This window comes from Python bivittatus, unplaced genomic scaffold, assembly GCF_059951505.1.
Source record: "Python bivittatus isolate LINGU-HERP-01145 unplaced genomic scaffold, Pbiv_v1 ctg000670_np1212, whole genome shotgun sequence".
NCBI classification, from domain to species: Eukaryota; Metazoa; Chordata; class Lepidosauria; order Squamata; family Pythonidae; genus Python; species Python bivittatus.
In genome coordinates, this window is record NW_028277094.1 from 2,134,315 (window position 1) to 2,145,164 (window position 10,850).

General features: G+C 39.7%; 1 protein-coding gene across 1 annotated transcript; it reads right to left on the bottom strand.

The window, feature by feature from the left end:
* Window positions 1–2,645: 2,645 nt before the first annotated feature.
* Window positions 2,646–7,712, bottom strand: LOC103055465 (putative G protein-coupled receptor 34). The gene is made up of 2 exons (XM_025169927.2): window positions 7,529–7,712; window positions 2,646–5,382 (listed from the first exon to the last, which is right to left on the bottom strand). The coding sequence occupies exons 1-2, from the start codon at window positions 7,540–7,542 to the stop codon at window positions 4,386–4,388; spliced, it is 1,011 nt and encodes a 336-aa protein (XP_025025695.2). The 5' UTR covers window positions 7,543–7,712; the 3' UTR covers window positions 2,646–4,385.
* Window positions 7,713–10,850: the final 3,138 nt, after the last annotated feature.

Sequence of the window (10,850 nt, forward strand, 5' to 3'; positions counted from 1 at the left end):
AAATCAATTGCAAGTGAGCCTCAGAATTACTGGACAACGAACACGTGGCTGTCCTCTTGCATTAGTAGAAATGCTCACCAGCAACATCCCTTGGCAGATATCCCAAAGGTTGAACTGCAGTTGGTCTTCAGAACATAGAACTTTTGCATAAAAAAGATAGGAGAATTGTTCTTAAAACACAGACCTGCACCCAAAATGAAGTTGGGAAAACTCCCCACTACTTAATGCAGCAATAAAACCCTTAAAAGCTTATCTTTAGTTCAACAGGAAAATCCTAAATCAAAGAGAACTTTGCACCTTTGCAACACCTTTCCTCCCAAATAGGTGACTGTATCAATTTGACACTGATTACATTCCCTCCAACATTGTCGAAATGACAATCACTAATCTATTTTCCAGCAGCTGAGGGTTCTATGTATCTCACAAAAGATAGAAACAGCTTTGACTTCAGCAGCTGGGCTTATATTTCCAAATAGAGATTTGTTTTTCCTCCCCAGAAGTTCTAGAAAACTCAGAAGTGCAGCCTAAAGACCTAACTCTTTACCTATTAAAGCCTAATTATGTGAATGGAAAGACCTTCTGTCCACTTAAGAACGTTATCTCAATCAGACATAGTTTGAAGATCCCCCTTTTTTGGGGTGGGGGGAGAAATCTAACCAAAATTCCCATTCAATAAAGAGTTCTTAGAAACTAGAACACTTGCAGCTCTCATGGAAAACTTCAGTTGTTCTAATAAAGGCCCTACGAGATTTTGTGGGGGATTTGTAGCTAGTTTGGCTAATTTTGCTTTTTAATTGTTTAAGAGTAACAGCAATTACATCGTAAAAAAACTGCGAGTTACCTAGATCATGCTGTTGAAAACTCTGGGAAACCAGGAACAGATGTGTGTCTGTGTAAGGGTGTTGAATTAAGATTCAAGAAGAAAGATTCAAGAAGAAAATTTGGGTTTCAAATTTGTAAATTCCAAGTGTATGACTTCAGCATCAAGCTTTGCTGGTTGACTTTGGGGGTCGTGTTTAGAAGAATTTGCTACTCCTGGAGTCCAGAGGAGTGTGTCAAGAAAAAGTGGGGTGAACTGAAATCTGAAAAGGTTATATTGGCTTCATTACTCTTGCATTGAAGCCTCGTGGTTAACCTCATCTAACAAAAGAAGACACAAAAAGACTCAGTTTTCTCATGCTACTTTTCTGATCTGGTTCCTTCACTTAACTTCCACACAAGTATGTGGGAGTTATTTTCTTTTCGTTTCTCTCTCTTCTCCTCGCCATACGTGTAGCTCTGATTTGGGCCACTTTCTCACACGTATGAGTCTCCCCAAATTCTTTCTGCTTTGTCAAATTCTTTTTTTAATTGCAAGTATATAAAACTGCCACCATATTCCAAACTAAAGACTTAGGAGACGGACTGGCGTTTGGAGAGGTTCCACAGCTGGTGGATTCTAGGACTTGGTCATCCAAGAGCAGGAAATCTTGAACAGATTAAAACCTCAGTTCTCTACAAATTGCATAATGAAAATACAGAATTTCTTACAAGTGGTGCCTAAATTGGACAACTTGGGAAGAAAATTAGGCAAACTCTTGGCTCTGAGTCATGATAGCTACCTATCTCCAGGAAAGGAGAGGTGCAGATAGGGTGGCACGATTGCCATTGAGTTGGCCACAATGGGAGCAGAATGCAAGGCTGAATAGGGCTTTGGCGGGATTGTGTGTGTGTGTGTGTGTGTAAATTTATCACATTATACCCACAAGACAACCACAGTGTATTAAAGTTAGGTGTTTAATGCTGCTCATTCACATGCCAAAGTGACATGGATCATTATCAGCTTACTGTTCTGTTACTTCCTCCCAACATTTGTGTGTCTATTTTTTTGAGTTCTCAGAAAATATATGCAGACTGACTAGCCACCCACATCCATTTTAAATTTCCCACAGTGCCCCAATGCAGTATTGTGGGATACTTGAAATGATGGCATATACCAAAGCTGGCCTTCATACCAAGGAGTCTCGCCAAAACATTATGGTCCCCAAACTAGAACTACCCACGGATGCCAAACATGAAGGTTAAGCTGATGCCAGCTTTAACCACAGTTGTTTTCAATAATGCTCGTTCAGCATTTTTTAAAAATAAGAATGGAGCAAGTTCTGCTTAAGCAGTGCTGATGTGCAATGGGAAAAAAAAAAAGTGACAATTCAGACTTGATCATATGGCCACTATTTAAGAAATAACAGCGAAGCAACTTCTCAGAGGGAGAAGTTCAAGCTGCCTGCTATTAGAAGTCTCCAAACCACAAAACTCTCCAATTAGCAACATAGTTAGCAAAAAACTTCTTTGCACTCAGATCCTTGGCACAAAAGTCTTGCTACACTCAAGCAAGTGCCAGACCATACAGTTTCAAAGGGCCTTGTCATCTGATCGGGTTTTGCAAAGCTTGAAGAACTTCCAACCGTAAACCTGAGGAGCATTTTTCTAATCAAACCATGACCTAGGAGCAGAGCAGAAACGGATTTACACCTGGTCATACTACCCGTATAAATTTTAATATTATGGGACAAATGTTCTTTTCAACCAGTTCTCTCTCTGCAAGCTTTCCTTGCTCTAAAGCGCCTCCAGATTTGCTAGAATAGGTCCCCCCACAATCCCAAGCCTTTTATACAACATTTCTCTAGGCCACCCTTCAGTCGCTTTTATTTTTTTGTATTAAAAGGTCTCAAGATTTTAGTCTCTGTGTATTTACATCTCTTCACATTGTATTCCAGACATTGGATTAGTTTATTTTTATCTTAATTTGCACAGCATGACAAAACAAGGGTTTCATAAAGGAAATGGCATATATGTACAAAAGTAATACAATTTAGCTAAGTAAATTTAACAGAAAATTATATGCATTCTTTTTTTTTAAAAGTCTTGCTGTTGAACTTTGCTGGCTTTTTTTAAAAAAGAGATTCTTTTAATTCAAAATAAATAAAAAGTAACCAAACCTGAATTAAATTATACAAAGGAAATAATGAGCAAAAAACGTTTCATTGGCATGGCAAGAATTCCCTCGTTAAAACGTTTCTTTGAACATCCACGAGTGCAGAGAGAAAACTAGCTTTTTGCAGTTAGAATTGTGCTTTGCATGAGCGACAGATTTTGTATTGTGATAGATCTCACCGCATGTCTCTCTCGATTTTGCTACTTCACTACAGAAGAGGTCATAATACAAATTTTAGCTGTCTGCCTGTTTTAAACCCCAAGAATCAGTGCAACCCTATTCCGCATCTTTGCTTTGAAAAAGCTGAAGCATCAAATAAAATTGTTCTCCAGGAAAAGCTGTCCTGTCCATCAATTTCTAGAAATCCTTTAAATAATAAAGAACAATTTAAAGCAATTTTAAATATTGCTTTTTTAGAAATGATATAGTTTGTCTCACCCTCCGTAGGATATGTAACACTCAGCGGCAGAAGCTTTTCTCTTTTTTAGTAATCCCCAACATCTGGCATTTAGAAATACCCAATTCTATTCAAACCAACAATACGTTTTGGAAGATTTTGTCTAATTCCTAGAGGTAAAGATAAATACCTTCCAAGAATTATTTATTTATTTTTATTTATTTATATTTCAAATTTAGTCATCGCCCATTTCATTCAATGAGTGACCCTGGGCGGTTTACAGTAAAAATTGTTAATTGTTACTGCTAATGTTTAAAGGGTTATTGTAAGCAAATAGGACTTGCACGAAATTTCTTTTCTTTGCTTAATCTAAAGAGGAATATGTAGAAAATTTAGTTTACAAAGAAGCCAAGAGAGACAATGCATTTCAACAGTTCCCAGTTTTGCTAAAAGGTGTCAGAAAAGCTGTCATGCAGAAGATGAAGGCCGCCGTGTTCCTGTTTCCTCAGAAGGCAGAAGTAGAATCAGAACAGATTTTGCCCAAACATAAATAACATTTTTAAGATGGAAAGAACAGCTTGACTTAAAATAGACAAACTATTTTAAGAGCAATGCATTCTCTGCCTAGGCATACAAAATTTGTCAGTTTTGCTTTCTCTCACAAATCATGTTTAATATTCCTCCTCTTTCCTGTTCGTTTTGTCTACATTCTTCTCAGAAAAAAACAATATGCGCATCCCCACTAGAGATTAAAAATACCATCATTGGCTTCTGTCTCCTTTTAAAATATATCAGCATCTTAACTATATGATGTCTAAGCCTGCTTTCTGTGCCCTGATGTCTTCTGGAGTTCTTGGATTAGAAATCCTTAACTAGGGCTTTTAATCTTTGGAATCCATCAACTTCTGGTAGTCACCATCTTGAGGAAGGCTGATCTAGCACAAAGATCTAAGATCCAGAAGTTCATCCTAGTTATGCAACTCAACTCTCTTGGACCCTGAAGTCTCTAATGGATTATCTGACATATAATGCTCTTTGATTATTCTGAGAAGCCCACTTTAGCTTTCCAAGGGTGGTATCCAACAGGGACTTCTTGAAACTGCTGGACAGAAAGAAAAAAATCACAGGGTCAAAACAACAGTTGAGGGTTGAAATGCAAAGAACCAATTCGTTTGCAAGATGGAGGGGCTGTATGTTCTGCTCAGAAATGATCCTCACTTGGGCAAGGATGTAGGGTATTCGAACCATATGGTAGGGGACGAAGCATATGATGAAGACAACCAAGACTACAAAAGTCTTTATTACAGCTCTGGTGCTCATCTTCTTACTGTGCTGCTGCGTTTTCTTTAAAGATACTGCACGGAGTCTGAGCGAGATTTTGCCATAGGAATAGAGAAAAAATAACAGCAAAAGGAAAAAAATGGTGACTGCTGTCATATTGAGTACGCCTCCAGTGTTGCTTCTGTACTTGAAATGGAAGCACTTGTGGCCACAGGGCCCAGCTTCACTGCTATTCAAAAGGAAGCACAGCATTGTGGCAATGCAGATCAGCCACACCACCCCAGAGATGGCAGTGCTGAATGGCACAGTGTGGATTCGGAACTGTTGAAGGGGCTTGATAATTTTGAAGTAGCGGTCCAGGCTGATCAAGCTGAGAAGGAAAATGCTGACATACATGGTGACATAGAAGATAACACCTATCATTTTGCAGAGAGCGGGAGGACCGCTGTGCTTCTGATAAGCCACCCGGAAGGGCAAACAGAGGGCAAGGAAGAGGTCAGCGATTGCAAGGTGTTTCATGTACACCGTGATGGAGTTTGTCTTCAGAGAGCCAAAACTGAACACCCAGAGGGCCAGGAAGTTGCTGATGAAACCAACGATGGCAATGATCGAGTACACTGCAGGCAGGGTCTCCGTAAGAAAGTCATCCTGGATTCCACATGTGGATTCATTAGATAGGTTGGATCCATTTCTGGGGTTCTCACCAAGAGAGGAACGGATACCCATACCTCTGTGGGAAAAGATATGGCAGAAATAATTAGGTGATTCCACAGATTTCTTGGTGGCCCATCATTGCCTAATAAACTTAGCCGGAATGAAACTCTACACTTGTTTCTTCTCTGGAAACCATTGCTCCCCCTCTTCCCAGGTTGCTTGGCTTTGTAAATTAATAGCTGTACCGAAAGCCATGAAGAGCCAATTTGGTGTAGTGGTTAAAGCACCAGGCTAGAAACTGGGAGATGGTGAGTTCTAGTCCCAACTAAGGCACGAAGCCAACTGACCCTGGGCCAGTTCCTCTTTCTCAGCCCTAGGAAGGAGGAGGCAAGGGCAAACCACTTCTGAAAAAACCTTGCCAAGAAAACTGCAGAGCCTAATGCAGGTAGTCACCAGGAGTCAAAACTGACTCAAAGGTGCACGCGCACGCACCCACACACACACAGGCCATGAAGACCTGGCTTTTCTCAGGCAGTGGGGCTAGGATATAAATGGAACTCAGCATGGTTGATAAGGTATTTGTTCCAGTTCCTTGACGTAGTTCTTTTATTTCATTTCTGTGTTATGTTTTTACCTTCTTCTTGTTCCCATGGTAGATGGGCACCCATATACATTTGTTAAATATTTAAATAAGGCACATTGCTGTCAATAGATTTAAAAAAGCTTGAGTTGCTGAAATAGCTGCCTTTTCTACAGGTAGTTCCCAGTTTAAGAACAAGTTCCATTCCCAAGGTCTGTCCTTAAGTCGAATTTGTACATAACCCAGAACAGTATTATTGTATAATACCGTATAAGTAGCATTGTGTAATGAACTCGAACCATTGTGTATTTAACTCAAACCATTGTATATTTAACTCAATTTTTGCTACAGTAAGCTCTGTTCTTAACTATGGATCGTCCTTAAACTGGGCGTTCTTAACTCAGGGACTACCTGTCTTTGAATGAACTGAACGTGTGTGTTAAAAAAAATCTCAGTATGTATTTTTGACATATTAAAAGGTGGTTTAACAAAAAAGAACAGAAGTGTCATTTCTTTGCCTTACGTCTGATTACCTAATGTCAAATTAACAGCACGAGATGTTCTTTAGTTGTCTTTAGCAGCCCAAGAAGAAGTTCCGTTATTACACTCTCCTTGATTTCCATTGGGTTCAGTAGGGCCTGTTTCTGAGCAGACTCAAATAGGAGGCACTGCTGAGAACTGTTTTAAAATACCTAAACAAGTCTGAGAGATGGGGCCAACTGCCAGCTGAGTTTTGGGAGATGGAGGTGACAGAGACATAACGAAAGTCTAGTTACAACTAGACATTCAAGTTTCAAGTTGGCCATATATGGAGTCACGTTGTAGTATGCCCACAAGAACATCTGTTAAATGTAATGTTCCTGTTTATTTATATATAAAGCTACTTGTAGGCCACCTATTCTATTTTTCTAGGTGGCTTACAAGGATAGCCAATTTTTTAAAAAATCTAAAATCAGCATAAAAACATAACCAGCATAATGGTGACACCAAGGCGAGTCCTCAATATTACTGTCTGTCTTATATTAGGTTCTGCGGAAGAACGCAGTTTTTGCTGCTCTCCAGAAGGAGATAATATGGAAGAAGCCACCCCAGGTTGACCTCAGGGGACAAGAGGGCTAAGATCAGGAAACCCATCAGTTAGGTCCCCCCACCTTCCTAATTTCCCCACAACATTCCCTGCCGACTTGCATGTATTGGCTGGGCAAATTCTACCTGGAATAGACAGTCTCAGAAGCAATTAAAACTGTTAGAGGTTCCACAAGCAAAGCCATACACTAATTTCATCAGGAAAAAAAACTAAAAAGCAGAACATTCAACAAAAATGGGAAGCCTATCTACTTGTGGGCTATCACATCATTGCACAAGTTCCTACTTTGCACTGCAAACTAATCGTAAAAAAGTTGAGGTCCCAACTTTCAAAAGTTCCCATTCTTGGAACTATCATTTTTTATCTTTAAATGCAAACAGCTTATCAGTGCAGTATGCGTGTGGTTGCTGGTTTCTTAGATGTCCATTATGTAGAGTTTGAAATGGTAGCATTAAACTAATCACTAGAAGCCCAGAGACTAAAATCACATCTGAACCCACTTCAGCCCTCCATCATCACCCCCCAAAAACCTCAGTGGCTCATGTCATCACATACCTTGGCTGCTCCATTCAGACGTTCACCCTGATGAGGACTGAGTTCACAGCTTGGCTTTCACGCTGCTTTTCAAAGTCTCTTCTGAGAATTTCTTAAAACATGTTCAGCCTGTGGAGCTCTAAAGCTCTGTCAGCAAAGATAAAGATGTGGTTGACTAGGTTACAGCGTATGAAAATTGACTCAGTTTTTACCACCAGATGAAGCTGCTGAGAAAGAACTTAAGGGAAATAGATTACTTTCTTTTTAAAGAAATAGGAAGAATGTAAGGCAGGGGGGTTAAACCCGTTGGTTTGGTTGTGGGAGGGTTTGAGGTTTTTTAAGCCTTATGGCCCTTGTATTCACATAGCCAAAAGGGTAACAGATGTGAGAGGTGACAATGAATAAAATTGGGACAGTGCAGTGTGACTTTATGCAGGACGGTGGTGTGCAGATTGGATGTTTGCTCTTTAGCTGGCCATTGAGAAATGTATGAATGTGAGAAATAAAGTTTATTATATATTTGTTGGTTTGGAGACAGCATACGATAGAGTGAATGGACTTGATTTACAGTATGGAATGCCGTGTGTGAAGATGGTGTTAAAGATTGGGCTTCTGAATGCAGTAAGAGAGAAATATGAAGAAATAAAACATGTGAGCATAAATGGAATGGTTGTCAAATGGTTCAACATTGTGCTAGGAGTGAAAGGATGTGGTGTCCATTGGTTGTTTAACATATTTATGGATAAACATTATAAGAAATGCTTGTGGCAATGTTAAAGTGTGGTTCAGGTATATGAATGTGTGCATACTTTTATACAGATCATGCCACGTTGATGGCTGAGCATCAGATAATATGCAGTGATTGATTGCATGGTGCAATAAGTGGCATGGATCTGAAAATTAATGTACCAAAGACCAAGTCAGTTCGGTTAGACTAAGAAAGTGGAATGAATAATGGCAAGCTAGATATAAATACCATAAAATCAAAGTGAAAGTACTTTATTTCTGTCACTGACCAGCCTTTAATGGCAAAAAAAATCCAAAACCCAACCACCTTAGAGTAAGTAGAATAATTGAAAGTGGTGGGGTGTGGGGGAAATGGATGGAGAAATTTTAAGACATGCAAATATGGATAGAAAAGGTCATGCATAATATTTGGTCTGAGGCAAGGAATGAATGTTCAAAAGCAGTAAAATGTCCGTGTATCAAAGCTTTGTTATCCAGAAGCGAGAGTTGGGTATGCTAGGAGAAATGGAAAAAGTTGAGTGCAGAGGGACTGGGGTACTTAAGAAGTGTGTGTGATAAAAAGAGATATGGGTGCTGAATGAATGTGGATCAAATACAAAAGTGAGTAACCAGTACAAATAAATATTTTGAAGTGATTTCATCATGCATAGAGAATGAATGAGGAATAAATTGTAAAAAAAAAATATGAAGGAAGAGTGAATGGGTCAAGAGGAAAATGAAAACTGAGAAAGTGTGAAAGTCATAGATTCATAGCTGGGTAGAGTTGATGAGATCTCCAAACAGAGAGAAGAGAGAGAAGAAAAGATAATGCTTGAAGCAGTGCATGGATGTGAGAGAAGAACTGTAATGCTTTCTAAGGACAGAAAGATATGGAGAGATACAGTGAATGGCGTTCATGCAAATGTTTCCTTTCCTTTTTCTTACCTCCCACCTTCCTTTGACTTACTATTTCTTACTCCTTCTGCAGTCTGCATCATGTTGCTTAATGGTACTGATGATGTTACCTAGTTGGGTAATGAAATGTCTGCAAGCAAACAACCAAGCTCAGAGAGCCCCAAGGACTCCTCAAGTTCCTTTATCCAAAAGAGGATGGGTATTGTATATGTATTTGAATTGTTGTTGTCAGTTTTTCTATATAGATCATTTAACACCATTCTGAGCCAATAGGAGCTACAGATTATTTTCAGTGGTACTCATAAACCATCTTCCTGAAGATCAATGAGCTTGCATTCCCACCCAGTTTTATATAAACTGACTTCCTGGGATGGGTTTTCATGATTTACTAAAATGTGAACGGTACTTGGCAGTTCAATATGTCACGTGAACTAGCCAACTTTCCTAGTCACTGCCAGTCTGGAAGAAGCCTTGGGAGCCATAGGCTTTCAGACACCTCTTTTACCAAGCAAGCAAATGGGTAACATTTTAGGGATATTAATGAAGCAACTTGTCTTCAGAACAAGTTGAACTTCTCAATATCACAAATGATTTGGAGGCATCTAACGTCCTTTATGAGGACACTGTGAAGACTGGAACATGTATGTACATCTGTTGAACTCCTTGGAGCAGTGTTTCTCAACTTTGGCAACTTGAAGATGTGTGGATTTCAATTCCCAGAATTCCCCAGCCAGCATGGCTGGCTGGGGAATTCTGGAAGCTGAAGTCCACACATCTTCAAGCTGCCAAGGCTGAGGAATGCTGCTTTGGAGATTGATATGGGAATAGAAACAAATGGGGAACAAATTGACATTCCTCCATGACTGAGGAAGTCATACAAATTCATGGAAAAGAGAGAAGTTCTTCAAACATTTCAGTTTCAGAAGGGATGTTTAGTTTCAGTTCCTAGTTCTTTTCTGCTCAGACACTATCTTTGGACAGGCTGGTGAAACAACAGCCGTGCCATAGGTAGGTTTTTTTATTTCTCCAGATGTTGCCTAGACTCATGTTCTGTCTTAAGCTAAACCCAGTGCAGCGACTAAATATGTAGATTCTTGACCAAAATATCTTAGGTATAAATGTCTTCTCTGCCACCACAACTGTGTGGGTCACCTGTTGCCCGTTATAAAGGATCCATTGGTGGCTAGAGTCCATTGGAGTTGGGCAGCTAATACATTCAAACAAGTAATAAAAATGATTTCCAGGGGAGGGGAGGGTTGAAATGGACCAGTAGGGATGCATATGGGGAGGGCAATGCCATACATTTTGGACTGGGGGTTAGGATTTTCAATTAATATAGATATTTTGAGTTGGGGAAGTTGGGGGGTGTCTCTCTTTCACTCTCTCTCTATATATATACGGAGATATGCTATCCATCTGTGTGTGTGAGAGAGAGGAAACTAGGCCATTGCTTTTCTGCAACTGCAGTCAGAGTTGGTTTTGGGAGCTGCAAAATAAAATTTAAAAAGAAAAAGGAATTTGAAGTGCTAATTGTGGGCAAGGTATTTCGAGTTGCTTCCTCTTGTTCTACAGGATGAAGGCAACTCAGAGGTAGCTATTTGAGAGACATTAAGGCTGGCCAACAGTCCGTGTGACCAAAGACGGTGCTTTGCAGTTTGATGGCTGCGTTCGCAGGATCTGCTAACTGGTGGCTTATGGAATT